Source organism: Grus americana, chromosome 19 (genome assembly GCF_028858705.1).
Source record: "Grus americana isolate bGruAme1 chromosome 19, bGruAme1.mat, whole genome shotgun sequence".
In the NCBI taxonomy this organism is placed as follows: domain Eukaryota; kingdom Metazoa; phylum Chordata; class Aves; order Gruiformes; family Gruidae; genus Grus; species Grus americana.
Genome location: NC_072870.1, coordinates 12863149 through 12886254, shown reverse-complemented (window position 1 = coordinate 12886254; position 23106 = coordinate 12863149). Strand labels below are relative to the sequence as shown.

The window sequence follows — 23106 nt, the reverse complement described above, 5'->3', positions numbered from 1 at the left end:
GGTTTCCAGACCTCCAAAGCTGCTGTGAAATGGAACTGCTCTCTGCTACCAAATTAATAACTTGTCAGTGCATTTGTTTTATCCAGATTTCTCAGTAAGGTGATCTGCATTAGCTGAGGAATTTACACAATATCATGTAGTTAAATACTCACTTGAGTCCCATGAAGGAGCACTGTAGCCAAAGCCAAGCTAGTACCAACATCAGAATCATGTTTGGGAATGCAAACCCAAACCAGGAAGCAAAATTCACAATATCATTATTGTTGGGGTATAACCTGAAAAGAAAAATGCTTTCTGTACGAATGTCAAAACATTTGGTAATCTACTCTCCCTTTAATATGTGCTAGTGACAATTATACATGTAAATCTAGGACAACCATTACAAGTAATCATAGGCAACATCCATAGCCTAACTGCATTTGAATCAATTCCCAAACTCAGTTTAGCAAAGAGAGTATTTTGTGGATAACTCCTTTCCTTTCCAACAGTATCTGTACAGTTTCCACAACCACAGCATGGGGGGAATAATATTATAGGAGAGGCTAAGCTATTTTTAGCTCTCTTCAGTGTGCTTATGAGAAGAGTTAACCATACATTCTTCTGATGCTCTTCACTGCAGTTCCTCTGCTGATGTGCTGCATTTCAATTTAAAAAGAGGAGGCAGAAGAACCAGTATCTCATCATCAACCAGCTGTCTGCCAATTACCAGCAAGTATTTTCGAGTTTCTCAGGGGACCTATAATACCAGCACATAAGCTGCCTGAAAAAGGCCGAAGCAGAACAATGAAGCCTATCACTTGATACACATACCTCTCTCTCAGTTCATCAACTGGTTATTGCTTATAGTTTGCAACTGAAACTGTCATCTAAGACTAGTCAGTTGGTTACAGCAGTAAGATAGTATCAGTAAAAGAAACAGCAAGAATGACTTACTGATTCATCTGGCCTTTCAATACCATGTTTGGTCCTGTTCCGGTGAGTGTTGCAGTTCCTCCAATGCTGGCAGCATAGCATACACAAAGTGTCATTCCCTTACATATACGTTTCCTCATTTTCTTTTCCTCAGAAGATCTGGGGTCATCAGGGACCTGTCCATTGCTTATGACTAGACACAAAGAACATGACTTGCCTCAGGTTGTGTTAGGAAGGCAGAGACTTCAGGACAGGCAGGGTCTGCAGGCTCAGCACTTCTAGTTTGTGTATGCCATTTATTTTAATTTAAAAAACATACAGATATGTTCCTAAATACTTTGGACCCGTGTTAATGAAGAGCTGAAGAGATCTGGGTCTGCATGATCCAAGAATGCTGCTGTCCATATCGGTGCCACAGTTCCTCAGCAGTAATTTCCTGTATCACACAGAGGCTTACCACCAGCCAGATATTGTAGTCAATGGAATCATTCCAATACCACAATAAGAACCCAACTAGCTTTAACAGCTGTGAATATGGGCAGAAAAATCCCCACCCAAAACCAAATTCTTGCCTGTCATAACTGTTAAGATTAATATGTCAGTTTATACCAACTGTGAAATTTTGCTGCTGTGTCCATTGTTCTCTGAGGTTAACAGTCTAATCTTGAAGCCTGACTGGACTAATGGAGCAGGACAATGAGTTGATGGCAATTACAACCAACTCAACAATGCCAAAGAGTATTTTTTTGCACACATTTATTACCTTCACTACATGTTAAAATAAATCAGTCAGCAAAGCCAAGCAGATCCTTCTAAGTGGACAGAAAAACAGCAAAATTATTATCACTTGTCTTACAGCAGAAGTCCAGTTTTGGGAGTCAAGAATCAACATGAAAAAGAGCATTTGCAAATATGAAAACTTATGTTAAATACAACTGTTTGGAAGCTAGAAATGAGCAACCTTACAGAACAGTCTGTGACCAAGTGGCATTCTTGTGGGCTTGCACATCTTACATAAACACAGCATCTGAGCTTTGCGTAATCATAGTGCATTCTCCCTTCACAAGTGAGGTAAGAAATGAAGCAAGCAAAAAGCAGAGATCACAGCTGTATCTAGACTACGCCTCCAAGGTCCAAACAAATATGGCAGTTATGAGTCAAACTCATAACAGAGCAATGTCTGGCACACATAAACACCCTTCTTCTACACTGTGTCTTCCATGGACAGGTAAGCCAGAAAATGGGCATGGTGTGTCCCAGGCAGGTTTGAAGTGTGGGACACAGTACGCACTACCAACATTTGCACTTGTTCTTGCACATAGTCACACAGGGTATCATGGCAGATCGACTTGCTAATTTGGTGAAATCACATCTCCATGAAAATCCCCAAGACAATCCTTCCTCCTCTGAAAGATCTGATCTTTAAGAATATTTAATAATATAGCTCTCTGTAACAGCACAGCAGAGCAGTGAAATCAGAGGGACCGAGTTTGTGTACATAGTTCAAGTCAAGTGAAACCTACTGCAGAACCACAGCATTGGCAGAAGGACCTTGTGGAGTCAAGCATCAGGGTAAGATTACACTTTAAAGGGTTCCAAAGAGTAGTTTGTCTACTGTGAGTCAAATAACACCAGCTCCTCTCTTCCAAGTCGCTTTTAAAGTATTCCTCTTTCTTCTCCCCACTTCTGTATACAATCTGGTCAACAGAGAGATATTTATTGCCCCAGAAACAAAAATAGATCTGCATGGGATTTAGCACTAAGCATAACAAAATGGCAGCCACCAAAATTGGAAGCCTTTTTGTAAAGCCTAAATGTCATGCATTTAGGGATTTTCAGTCAGGTGACCATCCTCTTTCCTTGGAAAAGGTCCAGAGAACTCCTTCTAGGTCAGGGAGCTCTGAGCGTAGCAAGTTCAGCAGAATCAACTCACCGCTGAGTAGGCCCTTACCATGCACTGAAGTGGGATCTGATGCATTCTTTTCGTCCAGCTCAATCACCGTATTTGTTTGCCCAGCTGCTTGTTCCATCATGGTCACATCATGCTCTGTGTTGTCCATTTGATCCAGGACAGCCTGGACAATGGGAACCATCATAGCCGTGGTGGCTGTGTTACTTATCCACATAGACAGGAAGGCGGTGACTATCATAAATCCCAGCATGAGGCTGAAAAGAGAGAAATAGGCAGAGGAGGAAGGAGGAAAGAAAACAGATGCTGCTAGGCTTTATAGTCACTGTAACTTAGAAAGCAGAGCCCAGGCAGGGATGTGTGTAGTGTCCAGTAATACAAAGCAGGGCCAGATACCCTTCTAAGACAGCTCTGCTACCTTCACTGAAGGAATCCCAGAAACCCATTTACCTCAGTTTGTGCATGATTAAATCTGTCATCATTTTGTCCCCAATGGCAAGCATCTAGAATTTAGCCAGATGCTGGTTTTGGCTGAAGGACAAATAAGCTGTTCCTGCTGCCAGACTTCACCTCTGGAAACTCTGTACAAGTGCAGCTGAAGAGGTTCTTGTAGGTTCCCTTCTCTGCTGACTGTTAAACACCATCCCTAGGCCTCTGCTAAATTGACACAGGCAAGGAAGAAGTAATGTAATACTCTTACAGTGCAGGTTTCACCCCAAGAATCAGCAGGACCCTCAGCGCAATCCTTTTGTGAAGATTCCACTGTTCAACAGAAATTGCAACAATCAGCCCTCCAACGAAGAGCATGTTTGTGTCATTTAGGTACTGCAAGCACACCTGAAAGAAAGAGAAGGTAGGTCAGGGGCCCAAATGTTGTCTCTTGCCAGCTTCACTAGAACATGTTGCCTTCCATCCTCTCAAAGCCATTTACTGCACCAGGCCCCATCCCAACATTGGCAGAAGCAGAGCTACCTCCAGTTTCCTGAACTTTTGGTCCCCTGTCTCAGTGCTGAGCTGTCTAGTGCAGGGGCTCTTTGTGCATCATGAACCTTGTATTCGGATCACCAGGAGTTTATAATAAAGTACAAAATGACAGCAGTTTCCTAAAACATTGTTAGGGGATCAAAGTATTGTGTCGATACTAGAAATGCTGAGCTCCAAAATGGATTTCTCCTCACCTTTAGCAACCCCACCTGCCCTTTCCAGGCCAGTAATGAACCTCAGCTACAGCACCTAAATACAGCCTCTCTCCCTTGGACTAAAGCACCTGCACAAACAGCCAGAATGAGCTTTGGAGGGGACGCGGTGTACTTGCTGGCATCATGCTGTCTACCCTGTTAGCAGAAGTTTGTCCCGTGCATTTTGAAATCTCCCAGAGGATATGTCAGCACTGCTCTCCCATGGGACGACAAGCTGCTGGCACTAGTGGGATGCTCTCCAGCAGGATCCATGCCCAGAAACGGACCTTCCCCTCTACCACCTCAAGCCCCATGCCCTTAACATTTTGGGCAAATGTGTACTTAAGTCAGCATCTTCCCATACAGGAACCCTGAACCTGCTCAATATGTTCATAAAGCACTACAGAACTGGAGCGCTTTGATATTACACTTATTTGCTAAATATTGATGCCGGGTCAGAGCAATGGACATCCCTGTATCAGACCTGGATTGAACAAGAACTGTTCCTTACTGATTTAGAGCTCTGAACTCCAAGCAGAGGGAAGAATACCACAGGCATGAGGGAGGTAACAGCCAGTGGGATCACTTCAGTGCACCAGTACACAGCCATGATGATGATGATATATGCACATTTGGCCTCCTGCAACATAATGGAAGACACATTTAAGCATAGAAAACTATTCTTAAAGATAAGAAACACATTGGTAGCACTTATAAAGGGCCCAAACACTCCACTGTCTGTAGCTTAACAAGTTATGCTGAAATAGGTAGCAGAGGCATGAGGATTTAAATTTGTACTTTTAAACCTTGTTCTGAAGTCACTTGCATAAAAAGATCTTTTTGACCACAGTGTTTCTTCTAATGCACCCACACAAAATGTAGTGTGTAAGAAAAACAAACCTTCCACAACTAGGTAAGTACACAGTTTGCAGTATGCAATTACCTCTTGGCAGTTAAGGTAAGCAGATTTCATGTCTAGGAGCCAAGAATTTTTAATAGTGTTTGGGCATTTTTGAGTTAATTAAACGTATGGCAAAATTTCCCAGTATGGATGATTAGCTTGTCTGAAACTCACAAGTCTTCAAGGTGTGTCCAGTACCACACCTGAGCCCAGAAACTACATCACTGAATAATTTAAAAGTTCTTAACTTTTTTAAGTAACTGTTAAAGTAAAACTTTTACTTTTTTTTTTTTGTGTGTGTGTGACTAAGCACATTAGAGGTATTTAATTACTTTCCCAAATCATACTGTGTTTACCCACTAAGGGGATTCCCTAGATCAGAAATGTTGTAACATGTCTTTTTATACAGTTGATCAGGCATTTCTGTAACCTAGCCTTCCTTGGTTTGTACTTTCAAAATTGGTAGGAGAAGCAAGCATTCATCAGCCAACAGTAAACAGTGTTTTAAAACTTAAGTCAGTGTTCTGTAGTTTAGAATTTGCTCATATTTAGAGTATGTGTTTATAGAATTTTATTCTAATAGAACAAATGGGACTTTATTGCAAAAATAAATGGTGTTACAGTGACATTTAAAAATTGCCGTAAGGTGATATTTATAAATAGGGGTGTGTTTTCCTTCATTTTGTTGAGAAGCTTAAGAACCAGAAAACAGCCTTTGTAAGTAATTTGATTTTTTTTTCCCTTCAGGTTTCCAGGAGATTAATTACAGCACAAGTTAAAAAAAAAAAAAATATTCAGAGACTAAAAGATATCAGACAGATCCTATTTAAGTCTTTTCCCTTAATAAATATGAGGTAAGTTCATGATACAATTTATGCTGTACTACAGTAACTAAGTGCTAGAACTAACTGTAGTTAATTTGTTGCCAGTATGAAAGAGAGATAAACAACCCTAAGTGAATAAAATTCACAATACAGAAGAAACTTTGGTTTTATAGACTGGAGAGTAAATAATTTATGTGAAGTTCAAAAAAACAACCATGCTTATAAATTAACTCCAACAACCACAGCCAATTCAAACAACCAAAGATCTGGAATTAAATAACTATCTGTATCTATACCTCTATCTACCTGTCATTTATGGGAACAGTCACAGAATGTTTCTTTAGTGTCTCTGGAAACACAGTGATCTGCCTTCTCACTGAAGGCTGAAAAAGCAGTCACTGACGGGAATGTTACTCTCCCATTGTGAAATACTGAAATTTCCCAGATTAGGCTGATGAAATAATATTCCTACAAATACCAGAAAACTGAAGACATACTTTTTTTTTTAAATTATCTTTCCTGGTGTTGATGAAGTAGTGCCTAACAGTCAGGAACTCCTCCTTCTGTAAAGCACCAGCATTCACTTGAAAGGCAGGGCTGATATTACTTAGACCGGTAAACCAGAAGGGCTGGCAATTTTGTTTATAAATATGCATGACATTTTCCTGTACTTTAAAATACAGTGAGCGATACAGGTCACTCAGAAGAGACTGTTTTTAGCATCAGAATAGCCTCTAAAGCTCTAGTAGGCTAAAATACTGTAAACTGAGCTTTTACATTTTGCCAAGAAGGCTACAAGACATTAAAGACCAAACTCTTCACTAGGATATTCCAATGTTATGCTGGTATAATTCCACTGAAAGCAAAGGAGTTGTGGCATTACCATCACTGGAGTAAGATGGATGTGAATTGGAGGATACTGCCTTTGAAACCCTGTTACGATCAACGCACAGCTTCCGACTGCACCACTGATGAAGAATGCCACTCAGCAACACTCCTTAAAGTATCTCAGAGCCTCAGCAGCTGAGTGAGCTGGAGAACCCAGAAGTCCTGTCTTTCAGTCCACTGCCATCATTACTAGATAATGCAAGACACAATTCTACATATGCAGGCTAGTTATGCATGTATTTATCTGTGGCCCAAAAAGAACTGCATCTAATTTGCAAGATGGGTTGGGTCTGTGGGAGCCCCAGGTCCTGGCAATGGCACAACCCTTAAATGAATAGAGATTGGCACAGAGCTCCTTCTGCAAGTTCAGCTGCCCAGCACCAGTGTCTGAATTTCATTTGGGAGTGAAACCTGCAACACACGTTCCTGAGACCTGGGAGTGAGTCGCTGACTGGGCTGCACAGAAATGCTTCAGGGACGAGGTGGCAGAAAGGATCTGCTTAAGGCCACAGTGGAGAAGGGGCACTGCTGTGGCAGGGATGGGGCTCTGATTGCTCAGGTGGTGAAGGAGATGCTGTCGCAAGGGTGGACAGGGTGGCAAGTGCTCCACAGGGTGTCTGGGGCATCTCCCCGGGAGAGGCAGGCAAGCAGGCTGGGTGCCCAGCAAGCCTGGACAGGGCCCAGTGTAGGTGGCTGGGACAGGGGCTCCTGGGCAGCAGGGCCCAGACCCGGGAGGCAGAGAGGTGGGCTCCTGTGGAGCAGCGGGGCCCGGACCTGGGGGGGCTGAGGGGTGGGCTCCTGTGGGGCAGCAGGGGCCAGACCTGGGGGGCTGAGGGGTGGGCTCCTGTGGGGCAGCAGGGGCCAGACCTGGGGGGCTGAGGGGTGGGCCCCGCAGGCACTTACCCGCGTCGGCACAGCGACCGGCAGCGGCAGCAGCAGCAGCGGCGTGAGGAAGAGGATGGCGAAGGACCGGTACCTCAGCAGGGGCCGCAAGCACGTCGGGGCCATCTTCTGTGGGGATACACGGTCAGGGCGCGAACACGAGCAGTGCCCGCCGCTGCCGCCTTAAGTACGGGGCGGCGGGGCCGCGGCGGGAGGGACATGGCGGGGGGCGACACGACCCGCCTGCGCCCTGACGGGGGCCGGCCGCTGCCGCCCCGACGGGACACCGGGCTCGCTCCCGCCCTGACGGGGGCCGGGCCGCCGGGTAGCGGTGCAGGCACGATCAGGAGCGGGCGAACCGCAGGAGAGCCGCCGCTCTGGCGCCAACCCAACGCCCCTGCCCCGCGCCCGGCCCTGCGGCGTCCCTCCCTCCCTCCCCACGGCCGGGCGGCAGCAGCCCCGCAGGACGCGGTGCCCGCGTCCGACACCTGGCAGATTTCCTCAGCCTGACCCAGGCCAAGTCAGAATCCGCCGTCCTGCGCCGGGACAGAACACGGGGCGTTTCCCTGTTCCTTAACGTCCACCTCTGTGCTCGTGCTTCTGCAGACCCTCCATGAACAAGGAAAGCTGCTTATGGCTGTATATCAGGCTATCAGACCAGCGCGACAATGTGTTAAGAAAAATCTCCCTGCTCGTAGTGCCTACAGAAGGTTGCCAGTAAGCAGAGATCCTCATCGTGCCTATGAAGTGCAGGGAGCGAAGTGCTGGCGCAGGGTTCTCTGAGATGCTGGCCTTTGAGGAGGCCCTGGAGATGCCACGGGAGGATCAACTCACTCATTTACACAGTGGGGAGGAAGGACTGCGCTCCCTTACGGAAATGGAGAGTTAAACCCCCAGCGGGGGTCTCCCCAAAACAAAGGTCTGTGCAGGCATGCATGGCTGTGTTTCACTGCCTATTATTTTGTGAGAGAGTGTGTGTCTGCGATCTGGGTTAAAAATAACCCAGAAAGGTTAACTTGAAAGGTTATTTTTAATGATTTCAGTGATTTGGCCTACAGTGCAGCCAGAAGATCAGAATCAGAAATGATGGCACTGCTGAAAGGGCAGCAAGCCCTATCAGGGTGGCAGAAAGGAACAGCTGGAGGGACTGGAAACTAGACTGAAGACAATTTGTTGATATTTTATGTTCTGCTTCTGGGATGTCAATAGCCACCTGAAACTGAAGGCAGCATAAATCATATCTTGACAATTTGATCCTACTGTCTCTTAGTACAGCCTTACCAAGCAGTTACTCACAAAAATAAAGAATTTCAGATTCCACAGCAAGCAATGAGGGAGCTCTGGCTACAGCTTGCACTATGTGTCCTCTGCTGACCAGAGGAACTTGAGCGACAGAAGTTCAAAACAAGACACTCCAATGTTACTGTTCCGTTTGTAAAAGCAGTGAATGTCCACTAAGGAAAATAGTAGCCAACCGGATCTGGACAGATTCCAAATCTTCAAACCTTTAGCAGCAGTCCCTCTGGGTAACTTACCAACACAGAGGAAACTTCACACTAGCGCAAAGCCTAGCAGAAAGTGGGGAATCGGCCAAAACTTGCATCCCTGTGGCCAGTCTCCAATGAAAAAATGGTCCCTAGTCAACAAAGAAAAAGGACTACAAGCACTTAAATAAGAAAATGCAAAGAGTTAACTCCAAAGGAGTTGTACTAAGGTTCACTTTGATAGACCAGTGCAAATATGATTTGCTGTCTTCTTGTTTAAATGAGATGCAGTGCAGAAAAGAGAAAATAAAGAGAAAGGCCATGAATATGTATTGATACCTTTAGATGGACTAATCCCATGAAAGGAGACTTGCTTGCTGTACCTGGGAATGAGATGAGGGGCTCCTATGGGCAATTCAATTAGCCAGTCCATGCCTCAGTGTTCTCTTTTATCACATACAGAGAAGGGAATAAATATTTCATTATTGTGCAGAATTATGGCAAACATGCCTTTAGTGTGCCATGAAAAGTGCATTCTGTGATACGAAACAAAACACAAAAAGGATTCACAGAAAAGAACAAGCATTTGAATAATAGGAAATCAGATCGAAAGATAGTGGAGCACCCTTTTCTGCTGTTCATACAGCAACTGTCAAGCAGAAGGGTGTACCTTTGGGAGGAGAAGGGGAAGGAGAAGGGAGAAACAAAATGTTCCTGAGGGTTCTTAGGAACAGCTAACTTGGGACAGGGATGAGAAGATGGTGCAGGCCTCCCAAGAGATTATAGAGCAGAAAGGAAGGAGCAAAGGAGGAAAACAAGGAGAGGTCAATCAAGACCAGCAAGTACCTGACCCTTGAATTCCCACTTCTGGTGGAGTGCCTGGTCAATGCCAGTTGACTGAGAAAGGGAGATCTAGGAACAACATTGACTCCAGATTTGAAAGAAAGTGTGTCTAAATCTGCTTTATCTGAGCATGTTTTTATCTGAGACCCAGGTCCCAAACTAAGCGACTGTAATCTTTTCATGAATCAAGACCAGCACTGATAAACTGAGTTTAGAAACCTAAATTTAAAGGCTGATCATTCCCAGCACTTTGTCTAAAGCAAAAGCCAGGAAATAAGTGTGACCATAGAAATAAGCAACTTTTTATTTATTTACTTTTTTTTTGCAAAAGTAGGCTCCTTTTCTAGAGGTTTGCTTCAGGAGGAGAGCAGGCTGCTTTGTTTAAGTGCGTGTGAAATATTTGTTAATGAAAAATATCAGTGCTGACACTGCTGAGAAGAAGAAATTGAATTAGTGCCAACTACAGTTCCAATGGAAGTCTGCTAGGAACTCAGTTAAAACCAGGCAAAGCAACTGGCTGTTGCAGAGCAGCAACGACAAAGTCCAGCACTGAACTGAACCTGTAATCCTGAAAGGTAAATTCTGACCTTGTTGCCCCCTTGCTCAAGCCGTCCTGCCACTGCACACTTCATATTTAAGATACCTCCCTCACTATTTTATAAACCATTGGAGTCATGTGTCCGTTCATGTTCTACTGTAAGAACCAGGAGGCTGAGAAGTTGACTGAATCCAGATGTTAGAACCACATGTTCACATATCTCTGCAAACAGCAACACGCGCAGGAAGAACAATACTGAGCGAAGACAAGAGAGAAGATGCCTCCATTCAGATAAGGAGGTGGAAAAGCTGTGCAATGCATAGTCAAAATGCAGGAAGGTGAGAGAATGATGGGATGAAATGGGGGAAGAGAGCAGTTTACAATGCAGGCCAAGGTTGGGCACTGCTCTCTAAGGGATCAGCATGCACCAACAGAGAGAAGCAGAGAGGAGCATGTTCGATTTGGCAAGTCTTCCAGCTGTTCTCTGTCTCCCTCAATCTATGCTTACAACTCAGATGCATTTGGCACTGGCTGGATATGAGAGGGCTACAGGAATGGCAGCTCTTTCACATAATTTGCCCACGAGCTTCCTCTTCACTGTGCCAAAGGGAAGGCGGACAAAGCTTTGGCTGCTTGCTTTACAGAACTAGTCTGACAGCCAGGCAAGAGGAAGCTGCAGAGCCCATCGTGCTTGCAAAACCTCCAGCAGGAGGAGTTTAAGGTCGTTCAAAAAGAGCATTCAAACAAAAACCTCACACAGCCTGAAATTCAGCTCATGCTAATTGAGCACTAACTGCAGGCCTTCAAGAAAAAGGACTCCTTTCCTCTGAACATAGCAGAGACCAGAGCAGTATTTACAAGCATGCATGTGAGATGTGTGGTTTCATGGTCTTTAACTACTGCTTTAAGGACAGTAGGTAAAATTAGCTTTTGGTTGCAGACACCATTTAGAAGTGGGAGATTGTAGCCGCCTTTGGGCTAAATTCTGACAGCCTAAGTTGAATAATATGCTGCTCTTGTTCTTCTTGGTACTAAGTTTTAACTCAGTTTGCAAAGGAACTAAAAGCTTTGTGTTAGAGACTTAGGCATGGGTGGTGACATGAAGTGGAACCAGGAGCTGAATCAGGTCTCTTGTACCTGAATCCCTTTCCCTGGTTACTAGACACCACTGCTCCCATTTGCTGCTGTGCTACCCTAATAAACACAGGTATTTTAAAGCTTATCAAGAACTAAGGGTATGATGCAGTAACAGAGCCAAGCCCAAGAGACTGGGCCACTTATGGCTGGGAACAGTAACAGCTGGGACAGGAACAGCCGCACCTTTCAAGACAGCACATTTATAGATGAGCTTGACAGTGTTGTCAAACCACATGCAGAGTCTTGCAAGCTTCCCTTTTGTACTTCAGATACCAGATTCAATGATGTGAGCCACTGTAAAGAGTTGAAGCCTAGTTAACAAAGGCTGACTTGCATTGTTTGGGTTAGTGGAAAGGGACTAGAAATCAAGTCCTCTTGTAAGGCAGAAATTCCAGGGTCATCAGTCCAGGTGGAAAAATTGGAAAATAAAGGTTTTAGTATAGTTTAGGTCATTCCCAAGAAGCTGCTTTTCTGATATATCTTACTCACTACAAGCCAATCATCCCAGTTACTCCTGTTATTGCTGGATAGGAGTGGGCTGTGGCAAGGAGGCTTTATAAGTAGCAGTTGATTCATTTAATTACAGCTATACATATTTTCCACGTCTAATTCAAATGCTGTCCGAGCACACAAGTACAGTTTGCCTGTTTAAAAGCAGTCCATTTGACTTAGATAATTGCTATTTCCTCTCAAGACAAAAACTCTCCTTACATTCTTTTTAAAGTTCTTTTATGTTGCAGCTTCCATGCAACACCCAGAGGTACAAAAAATTTAACAAAATTATATTAAACAAGGACTGTAAGACCTATCGTACTTGACGCTGAAATGAAAACAACTGACCCTGAGACATTCTAGGACTTAGCAGAAAAATAAGTGTCTTCTACCCAGGCTTTTGAAAAATCACATTTAAAAAGCAACCAGCTCAGAACTTACCTCTATGTGATCCTTGACTTAAAAAGACGCCTAGAAGAGGTCTTGTACAATAAAGTTATGCACTGGAAGATTTACACAGAATTTAAATGGAAAGAGTTATTACCGGCATTCAGAGAAAATCACTGTTTCATTACTTTCCGTTTTCCCCCCCAATCAGTACTTTCCAGCCACTGCCAGTCCACTGTGTTGCTTTAGGAGTATCTTTCAACTAAGTTCCCAGTGGAGCATCTGATATTTTTCCAAGAAAAGCTTTTGAGACTCTGAACGAACAGTCCTTTCAGTACAATCCCTGTGCCCAACAACTTTCTACATAAAAGCCCTCATTATGAATTTTGAGTCAGTGGGGTTTTCTCTGTCAGTGTGTGTTGCTGATCAGGCTTTCTTGACCTAGAGCTGGTATTTCCCATATAGTTTGCATGAAGCCCTAAAGCACATTCAAATGCTGTGCAGGCTAATGACTACAAAAGAAAAAACCCCAAAACAAAAGAAAATCACATTAAAAAAATTGATTCGGAATTGGCAACTCTGTAACCTCTCTCTTAGCTGCCATCTCATTAACATATTTGTTCAAAAGCCTTTTCTCTGCTTCATTACATAATTTGTGTTACAAAATCCAGATAAACACTCATTATTCCCAGATCTACATAATGGCTTATTGGGCTTCCTTTTTCTTCTTCTTCTTTTATTTTTCACAGAGAAAAATGGAGGACAGAAGGGGCTTGTTTGGATGGGAAACGAACCACACCAATTTCTGAGTAACATCTGGGACATCTGTTGTGTATGGCATTACAATACATTATGCAAATACTGGTGAATGATCCTTCCCAATACCTCTGCAGAGCAGAAGAATTAATATTATTGTCCCCATTTTACAGACTAAGGTCAGTTCATATTTTCTGCATCTCCTGTATCTCATTGTTCAACTAGTTTGTTCCTAAAAATACAGAACTCCCCACACTGGGCAGAGTCTACAACATCAGAGAAGAGCCGCTTGCGTCATACTGGTGTAAGTGATCGGTTGTATTAGAAGGTACAAGAAATGCTAGGCCTTGCATCAGAAAATCCTGAAGATACTGGTTTTGTCATTGAAATGAAAACGTGAAGTTCTGTTTCATTTTCTCTCTAACTTATATTTCTTCTAAAATTCCCTATGTAAAAATGTAGAGCGGTACAACTCCCAGCTGAGGTCCAGCAACAGGCAGGACCTGCTGCACCTGGGGCCTCTAGTGCTGTTGTCAGTCCTAGCCATGACAAAATATCACCAGGCAGAAAAGACAAAGCTGGTTAATGCAGGCTGGAGATTTCACCTTGCACATACTTAGATACCTTGAAGTGGTCTGACGGTCACCGGGGAAATGGAGGTGCCTGGGAGTTTGCTGGGGCAAGACTGAGCAGCCATGCTGTGGGGCTTGGTGCGGTGAGCCTGGAGGACCAATGTTGGGTTTCTCCCCCATGGGGATGGTGGGCAAGTGTTCCCTCTCCATCAGTTGGCTCTTTTTGTCTGAGTGGGACAGCATTGCCCCAGGGAGGCCAAGGTGGGTTTGTGAGGCTGGATACTACTGTGACAACCACTCCAGAGGTGGAGGGGGCTGCGGCATGCCCTTGCCCTCCCTGCTCACTGCAAGCCAGCCCTGCAGCCCGTCAGCCTGGGCAGGCTGAGAGAACAATGGCTGTGGTGACATCAGCTGGGCAAAGACTGTGGCCAAGTGGGCACCAGACGTGGTGGGACGCAGGGCAGCTGCCAGCAGGGCCTGCTCCCCACAGGCAGCCCTCCTGGGCTTGGACCGCAGCTGGAGGGTTTGTTTCAAGGTGCTTCCTCTCCCTCTCTGCTGGCTAGACTGCAATGTTTGGTTATCAGTAAAATACAGTAAAAAAGGGGAGTTGACAGGCAGGGTTGCCATGCTCCCTGCAGGTTCCTCTGTGGACAGGTGCTGGTGCTACACCTGCACAACTCACAGCACAGGTGCTGGGCTGGAAGGGGCGGTGGGGCCCAGGGGCTCCCCACAGACATCACCATTCCAGGCCTGGAGGGGAGATGGTGGCCGGAGGGCTCCCCACAGCCCTCTTGGGGAAGCAGGGACGAAGATGGTGTCCTGCTACTTCTCACGTCCCTGAGGTGCGAGCAGGTGGGCGGCCTGCCACAGCCTGCTGCCTCCCTCCTCAGGGAGCCACAGGCTCATGGCTCCTCTGCAGGTGCCTGCAGTGATGGGAGAGTGCGGACATGGAATCACGGAGTCACTGAAACAAAGAATAGTTTGGGTTGGAAGGGACCTTTAAAGGTCATCTAGTCCAACCCCCTGCAATGGGCAGGACATCTTTAACTGGATTAGGGTGTTGGGGGGTGGAGGTGGCCAGGCTGGCCAGCCCTGCTGCAGTGGGGCAGAGGAACACCTCTGCTCCCATAGGCAGCTCTGGGTGGCAGCTCTGCCTGTGGCATAAACCTGCTAATGTAAATTAAACTTATCTGGGAGAGAAGGAAACTGACCCCCCGTGGTTCCTCTAAGGACTAGAAACTAATCTGTATGTGGAACTCGCACTATAACCCAATACTTGTCTGGCAATGCTGCTGTTTCTCCTTTAAAGAATTTTTGGCTAAGCAGCTGTTTGGGGTGGAGGTATTGCAACAGAGGCTTTCAGTTTCAGTTTTTTTTCCTCTCTGCTCTAAGAAGAAAGGATATCCAGCAGAATAAAAAGAAAAATCATGACAGAAGAGAGCAGTTTCTGCAAAAATTGGTAAGAGATCTTTCTCCCTCTCCACCCCTACAAAGTGTGGGGGTTTCAAGAGTTTTCTAGGATTTTCCTTAATGTTATCTAGGTCTCCTGTAACGGGGAGAAGAGGAAGAACCACACAACAGGAGGGGTGTGCACTCGCCATTGAGTAGTAAACTAAAATATTTTTTATGCATTTTCACATTTCCAGGTTGCTGCTTTCTTGCTACTTTGCTGTGGAGAGATTTCTTCCATAGCCCTCTCCTATGCTGCGTGTTCTCTTTTTACATAACATCACTGTGGGTGATTTTGCAGTATCTGTCAGAGGAGTCAGTGCATGGACCATGCCAAACCCGGCAGCTGCCTCATTTTCCCCCCATGGCTGATGTTTCTTTCTGTTGCTATATTTGCAGTTAAGTGATAAAATATTCTTTTTTTTTTTTTTTCTCAGGGTAATTGGCCATCTCTCATAGCACAGAAGGCTGAAAGGGGCCATGAAGATAGTATAGCGTGGTGTATCTCAACTAGTAGCTAGGCCATTGGGCAAATTATATGAATGAAGACTGTGAAACAGTGCCATTAAAAAGAAAAAAAAAAAGTCAAACTTAGAAAGGTTAAACATGAGCTTAGCCTCAATTTGGTCACAAAGGAAAGCCAGTGCTTAGCCTTGCACAAAGAGAGTCTGTGCATTATGTTCTAAAAGGTTGTAGGGGATGCTTTGAATAAAGCAGTTGCTGCACACTCATCAGACTCCTTGGCAGACCTACTTTGCCTAAAACTTCTGAGCAATTGTTAAAAACTCTGGTGACAGAGATGGCACATTCCTACAGGAAATCCATTCCATTGCTTATCCATCAGGATCATGAGAAGCTTGTCCTCATGTGTAAAGCAGATTTCCTTGAGGCATCTTACCTTCTCTAAGAAAATTAGAAGAGTTCACTGCCCCAGGGCTTTTTTGCTGTGGCTGCTCTGTCTTGAGGCTGGGCTGTTCGTAATTTATGTGGCCTCATCCTGGCCATTACCTCCACATTGAGTGACCAGCAAATATGTTGGGCAGACCGGTTCCGTGGCCCAGACATCCAGAGCTTGGAACAAAGACTAGTGCAGAAAGCACAGATAGCATCAGCTATTCTGCCTCACGTGTCTCCTCAAAGTAGCAGAGCTGGAAGCATACAATGTCCTTTCAAGCAGTCTCCCTAATCTTGTAGGCCAGAAAGGTTGCATGGGCTTATCTCTAGCTGCCGTGTCCTAATGACCATCACTCTCTTGTGTCAGGCATCAGTACCTCCTGCCACAGGGTCCCGGGACTACCACAGTAAAGGCTTTGAAATGACAGCGATATACCTCACCTCCCATTGCCTGGTGGACTGATGAGCCTGAAGTGAGGGCAGTGAGGCAGGCATCCTGAGATGGGTCCCATGGGATCGGGGTTCCAGGCCCTGCTGGCAGAGGAAGTCAGAAAACCAGCTGGTGTGCACATCAATCATCCCGAAGCTGTTTCAAGGGGAGCAATGAAAGTTTTACATGGCTTAAGGTTTGCACCTGGAAGCTTCTTCAGGAGGTCTTACCCAAGCCCTGTTGAACTGTATCTCAATTCTTGTCACTAATGTGAACACATCAATTATTAAAATCAAATAAGTGATTTCCCCGATAAACTTAAGTGGCTCATCCTGAACCCACTGAGCATAGTGACATCTGTGTGTCTCAGCTCAGAGGTAGCCTTCATCTGAACAGAGCAGCTGCTTGGCTGAGCTACCTTAAATTGGTCTGCTGGGTGCCAAAGAGCTGTATATTTTGTGATGCCTTAGATGGCACCCAGAAGAGGGGCCTTTCTTTTGTTTCCACATCTGTAAACAATGTAAACAACAGCTGGAGCTTTTCCTGAAACAATTGTTGGACAAATACACCTGGAGCCTCCAGCTGCCCTGTCCCTTTCAGAAGTATTCCTGGTAATATGACAGAACAGAATGAGTAACAGAATCCAGTCTCTAAATGCCTCTTTAAGATGAATCAAAAAGACAAATACTTATTTCTAGTTTTTAGGGACAAACTAGTTGAATTGTAACCAGTTGTACTAAGTCTGGCTGGGATGGAGTTAATTTTCTTCATAGCAGCCCATACGGTGCTGTGTTTTGTATTTGTCGCTAAAACTGTGATAACACACCAGTGTTTTGGCTTTTGCTGAACAGTGCTTGCACAGCATCAAGGTTTTCTCTTTTTTTCCCTGCTCTGCTCTCCCACAGCGAGTAGGCTAGGGGTGAGCAAGAGTTTGGGAGGGGACACAGCTGGGACAGCGGACCCAGACTGACCAAAGGGATATTCCATACTGTATAACCTCAAGCTCAGGAATAAAAACTGCATTAGAGGAAAAGGACCAGGGTTGGCGTGGGTTTTTTTGCTTCTAAGGTGGCTATTGTTCAAAGACTGGTTGGGCATAGGTATGCCTGTGGGGGGTAGGTTGCGAGTGATGCTTCACTTGTTCCCCTCCCCCCTTTCCTTCAAGTATTAAACTGTGTTTAGCTCAACCTACAAAATTTTTCATTTCCATTCTTCCTATTTCCCACCCCTGTCCCACTGTGTGTGTGGTGGGGTGGTGGGGAGTGAGCAGCCGTGTGGGTGCTTGGCTGCTGGCCAGGGTCAACCCACCACACCAATTCATTTATTCTTCTCTCTTTCCTGTTTATGTGCTCGGTAGTAAACGAGATGTGTCTGCTGCCAATTTCTCCCTCCATGAGGCCCACTGCTTGCGGTTTCTCACTCTCTGTCCAGAATGTGATGAACCGGTTGCCCAAAAGGATATGAAAGACCATCAAACAGAAGCACACAAGCAGGTGAGGAATGTTACACATTATTCAGGGTTTTCTTGCAAATAGCAAAAAGCTCTGCCAGCCCTGAAGTAGTATGTTCATGGTACTGTGCTCTATATTAACTAGATTTGAACTTCTGTAATTGTTTGACCAGAAAATCTGTAAGGGTCTGATATGACCCTTCAGGCCTGGTTACAGCACCTTTTGATCTTACTGCACAGCTGACGAGAATAAAGCTTCCAGTGTGGTATCTCAGCTTCCCCAGTAATACAAACTACAGATCAGGTATGGATACATGCTCCTAGTGACTGTGAATTAGCCAAAGCATACAAGCGAAATAATTTGCTTAGAGTAAGACAAACAGTACCTGATCTGACATAAACCTTGCTTGTACAAAGCTATGACATCAATGCACTTTTTTAACAAAACTGGACTGGCAGAGTAAATTTATCAGCTCTTCATATAGCGAGGCAATAGCATTTTTAGTATAGCATTAAGGACCCTGCAGCTAGAGGTACTATATTGAAGCATGAATACACAGGCATGACTTTTTATTCTGTCTTACTAGTTTTATTGTTTTAGCAATTCCATTGATTTCAGTTACTTAACACGAGTAGCTCTCACGGCAAACCTATAGCAAACTAGCATACCTCCTATGTTTTCAGAGAGGCTATTATAATTTAGACAAGCTGAATATCAGATGTATACTTTTAAGTTAAACCTCCGGCAAAATTCTGAATACACAATCTCTTATTTCACATCACGCTTTGCATTTCACATGGGCACCTTTGACAACTGGATCCTCACACAGAATGACAGCTTCCAGCAGAATCATCAGACATCTGTTTTCCTCAAAATCTCATCAACACAGCTCAGGCCTGACAGAGAAACTGAAATTCACCAACAGCTTGGTGATGGTTGGGATGAAAATGACAGGAAGGTCACCTCAGCAGTTTGAGGTTGTACTGACATATGAAAGCACTAACCATCCACCTATGCTCCCAATGAACTGCTATACGTTTTGCTTGCAGGTCAGATGTAATCTTTGTCACCAAAGCATGCAGCAATACCAACTGGAGCATCATGAGGTAAGTGTGGAGTGCAGTACTTTTTACTTTCTAGGCTGACCATTTTGACCAGCCACCAAGAGTCACGCTAATGGGTTCAACAGCAAAAACATGTAAATCCCTGACTTCTGTCTTGGACCATGAATAAACTTAAACCTCTCAGCAGTTGCAGTGTTGTGGCATACCTTTTCCCCCTTGTAAATAAGTGTACTCCATGGTGGTTGCCCATCCAGTTGTGATGGGATAGTCTGTTCCTGGACATAATCTAGTACTTTCTCATCCTTGGCACCTCAAGTTGATGTTCTCTGAGGGTTTCTCAAAGACGTTTCCATCCTGCCCCCACACTCATATTACCTGCTTTTCCAAAGCGAGAGTCAAGGAAACAGCTAAGGAGATACATAAAAGAATTGGCAGAGGCTGGGAAGTGAGAGCAGCCTGTCCATGCTAGCTGTAGCCTAACCATTTCAAGGAATCAAAGCAGTGAAGACACAGCAGGCTTCCCCTGATGGTGGTAGCTGAAGTACTGGAATTTTCTAGGTGGGCTTGTGCTCTGTTGCTAACCTGTACTGACACAACATCTTCACTACTACTGATCCACATTTTGCCTTATATTGCCAAAACAATCCTAAATTAAAGATAACCTAGATAGGGTTGTGTAGATACCTCTGAAGGAGGGCATTCTTAAATAGTCACTCATTGCTCTCACCCAACGCTCTCTTTTAGTATTGATAGAAAATTTGCAATAATTTCCTCCATTCATGTGCAGACCAAGGAATGCCACAAACGAGCAACGAAATGCAAGATCTGTGAGCTTGAAATGCCCTTCAACGAGCTGGAGGAACACTGGAACACCTGTGCCAGCCGAACAGAGAGGTGTTGGGAGTGTAACAAATACATCATGTACAAAGACCAGAACAAACACAAAGATACTTGTCAGAACAGTGGTCTGTCCTGTCAAAAGGATGTGAACTTTCAAACCAGCGAAGCATCTACTAATGCAACATTTATTTGCCCCACTGGTAAGCAAAATTCCTCATTGTCATGGACTGGGTCAACTCTGTTAAATCTCAATGAAAATTCTCCTGCCTTCTCTACAATCCTCAGTAATGCAGGCTGGAGGAGATTGTTGTTTAACCAACCACAGTGAAACCGCCAAGTGTTGCTTTCTATTATGCTGGTTATTGTAAAGCCAGAGTGGTTCCACTGACTGGTAGCTCATTGGCCATGTTCTTTTATGCCTCTCATATCCTGGAAGTGAAATTCCTTCTGTCAGAAAATAAGCGGACCTTCCTCCTCGTTCTGTTTGTCACACAGGAGAAAATATGATTTAGAATTTCCTCCTACTTCACATGTAAAGTTAGTGAATGCATACCTTGATTTCTTGAAGTTGAGAGCAGCTTTATTAGGCCTAAGGTATTGGACAGAGTATGTCAAGAGAAAAAATTCAAGAATCCTGTCAATGATTCCAGAAAATAACAGCCATCAGTAGGTGCAGTGGTTGGCAAAATAAACTATAGAGAGCAAAACCCTCTAACAACAGAATTACCTAGGCCAGGGTAGAAGTGAAGCATCTTGAGCCACATGGGGCTGGAGTGGAATTCCAGACATCCTGAAGTTCGCGAGAAGTGATGGTGGATTGATTTTGAGTGGTGCCGAAAGGAAAATGTAGTCACAGCTCTAATTCCTTCTTGGCCACTGGAATCAGCATTCTGTGTTTCTGTAGAAACAGTGACCATAAGTGGATCTGAGCAGCCTGTCTAGATGGCTAGTGTCAGTTTTGTGTTTCTCTCCATTTTTTTTTCCCTTCTAAAGGTACTGGTGGCAACCTTTGTCAGAAGTGCAATAAGTCATTCCCAGATGACCAGTACTCCCAACATCTGGTAAGCACATTTGAAACTGAGCAAGAGAATAGTCTATACTTAATTTCCAGCCAGGTTATTTCTCTGAAAAGCTATATATTAGGTAAGAAAGGGCATTGTGTCTTGGCTCTTCAAACTATAGTTTCATGATACAAAAACATCACTGTTAGGTGGTGTCCACTGTTCCCCCCCCATGACTCACGTCTGTCGCAAATCACAACATACCACACACAGTTGGGTGCTATGCCAATCTTCACCTCATTATGCATGCTGTCTTTTAACAGGATAAATGCAGTGCGGTCCATAAGCTGACAAAAGTTCTTGCTGGCCAGTCAACTTCAAAACTCAGCAGTGATCCACCGCAGTCTTCTTCCTCCCTGGCTCCTTCCAGCTCCCAGAATGCAATGGCGTGGAAAGATGTCCGACCCAAAGGGAAAGAAAGGGACCAGCCATTGACCTCCAAAACCTTGCTTAAACCCCCAAAGAACAAAAAGATTGCCTTTCCCTCTCTCACAAGAGGCGGACTTTCCACATCACCTCAAGCTCTGAAAGACACCCAGTCTTTTGACATGCTGGTAACCTGTGCCCATTGCAACATTATTCTGCCACTTCCAACCCTTCAGAAACATGAGGTGAGAAGTGACACATTGAACTTGGCCTCCTACATGTGAAGGGCCATACTTAGAGAGCTACTACTTATCTCCACACTGCCTGGGGTCCCAATGCCTATTTCTGGATTCCATAGCTGCTTGAAATGCTAGGTGCATTCTCTTTGTAAAGCATGAAATTTGTTAATTCCATTGTTTATTTATGCTCACATCTATACAAACAAGATCCATTGCCTACAGTCTGCTTGAGTTTTAGGAAAATAATAACCATGACTCAAGCCATTAATTTTAAGCTGAAATCCTGGAAAGTCTTCAGCAACTGTCCTTATTTGCTGAAGGCTGATATTGTTCCTCCTAAGCAAATAGTATGATTATATCTCAGCTGCATCAGAGATGGAGCTCTAGATAATTTTCCATCCTAACAATGGGGCCCAGTTGCCTCCCTTCTGAATATGATCGCATGTTGAATATAATGTTAAATTCTCCTCTGATATGACTGTTACTTATTTTTCTAGATCAAATGTCATCGTTTGACATCTTTGAAAAATGCTAGGATGAAACGAAAATCAAGCCATGGAGAAAAAGGTACAGCAGAATTTCAGAAATTTAGAATAGAATTCACATTCAGGATTGTTCAACATTGAGTTAATAGGAACAATGGGATGTTTTGCAGAGAAAGTGCATCTAGAAAAGCTAATACTCAGAATATCACAAAGTCTCTAGATTCCAACACACAGTGAGTTCCCATGCGGTTGCATTAAGCTAGCATTAGCTTGACTCAGAGTAACACATACTGTGCCTCTCAAATTACGCTACGGTGAACAGTGCGGTACCTTCCCTACTGTAAGCAGAGATCAGCACAGAAGATTTCACAGAACAGATGTTCTGTCCCAGGTCTGTCTGCTGCAACACTCAACAGAGACTTAAAAAATAGTTTCATATGACAAGAAATAAAATTATTTTTTCTACATAGTAAAAATTGCATATTCAGTAGAAGCATTGATATAATTATGCCAGACAATACCTCCAACTGAGCTTGCACTTATCCATTAGGCAATGTCTCTTTCCTCACCCTGTCCCAGACAGGCTGTGAATCTTAACACTTCTCTCTTTGCTAACATCCCCTTCTGCTTTTCAGATCCTAAGCAGTATCGTTTCCTCTCAGTTCAATTAATTAAGTGAAACTGAAAGCAGTTGTTCTCAATCTGTCCTTTTTCTACTTGATTCAGTAAATGAGGTATTACTTCTCCCTGTAAAACTTTCTTCTCCTTGTAAATTAAAGAGAGAAAGTAGCAAAGTGAGAAATAGGGGGGCTGTCTAGTTTAGAACTACAGGACTCTAGACTTGAAATAAAAGTAAGTACATAGTGATTACACTGATTATTTGACTTGAATTGTGGTTTTTTATATTGTTCAACTGAGTGATGGCATAGGAAGGCTGTAACACCGAAACTTTAAAAACACTCATAACCAGGCTTTGTTTGTTTTACAGAAGACTCATGCTACAGCACTCATGATTAAATCTGGAAATAGAGGCACATCCTCAGTTTGAAGCTTCAACTCCGTTTTAGCAAAAGGCACTGAAAGTGCAATAGCTTTATTGACAAATAAAACTGGCTTGCTACTCT

At 44.2% G+C, this 23106-nt stretch overlaps 2 protein-coding genes across 10 annotated transcripts in view; one reads left to right on the top strand and one right to left on the bottom strand.

Moving 5' to 3' along the window:
- Positions 1-12564, bottom strand: part of SLC13A5 (solute carrier family 13 member 5) — a 20609-nt gene extending 8045 nt beyond the window's left edge. Inside the window, exons 1-7 of one of the 2 annotated variants that reach the window (XM_054847894.1) lie at positions 12430-12564; positions 7516-7623; positions 4511-4639; positions 3522-3658; positions 2864-3078; positions 934-1105; positions 153-275 (exon numbers count right to left, since the gene is read on the bottom strand). In XM_054847894.1, coding sequence (XP_054703869.1) covers positions 153-275; positions 934-1105; positions 2864-3078; positions 3522-3658; positions 4511-4639; positions 7516-7620 — 881 coding nt within the window. In that variant the 5' untranslated portion in view covers positions 7621-7623; positions 12430-12564. Of the gene's footprint in view, positions 1-152; positions 276-933; positions 1106-2863; positions 3079-3521; positions 3659-4510; positions 4640-6607; positions 6802-7515; positions 7872-12429 lie in introns of those variants that run through there. The other variant, XM_054847895.1, reaches the window with a different exon arrangement.
- XAF1 (XIAP associated factor 1) lies at positions 6974-23106 on the top strand. Of its 8 annotated transcripts, XM_054847896.1 has the most exons (13): positions 6974-7051; positions 8101-8413; positions 13125-13310; positions 15350-15550; positions 16414-16672; positions 17834-17969; positions 18977-19033; positions 19779-20031; positions 20825-20892; positions 21156-21503; positions 21995-22064; positions 22153-22215; positions 22971-23098. In XM_054847896.1, the coding sequence occupies exons 5-12, from the start codon at positions 16548-16550 to the stop codon at positions 22200-22202; spliced, it is 1107 nt and encodes a 368-aa protein (XP_054703871.1). In that variant the 5' UTR covers positions 6974-7051; positions 8101-8413; positions 13125-13310; positions 15350-15550; positions 16414-16547; the 3' UTR covers positions 22203-22215; positions 22971-23098. The 8 variants fall into 8 exon arrangements, with proteins under 8 accessions (XP_054703871.1, XP_054703875.1, XP_054703878.1 ...); XM_054847900.1 differs by lacking the exon at positions 22153-22215 and having other exon boundaries at positions 22971-23106; XM_054847903.1 differs by lacking the exon at positions 16414-16672.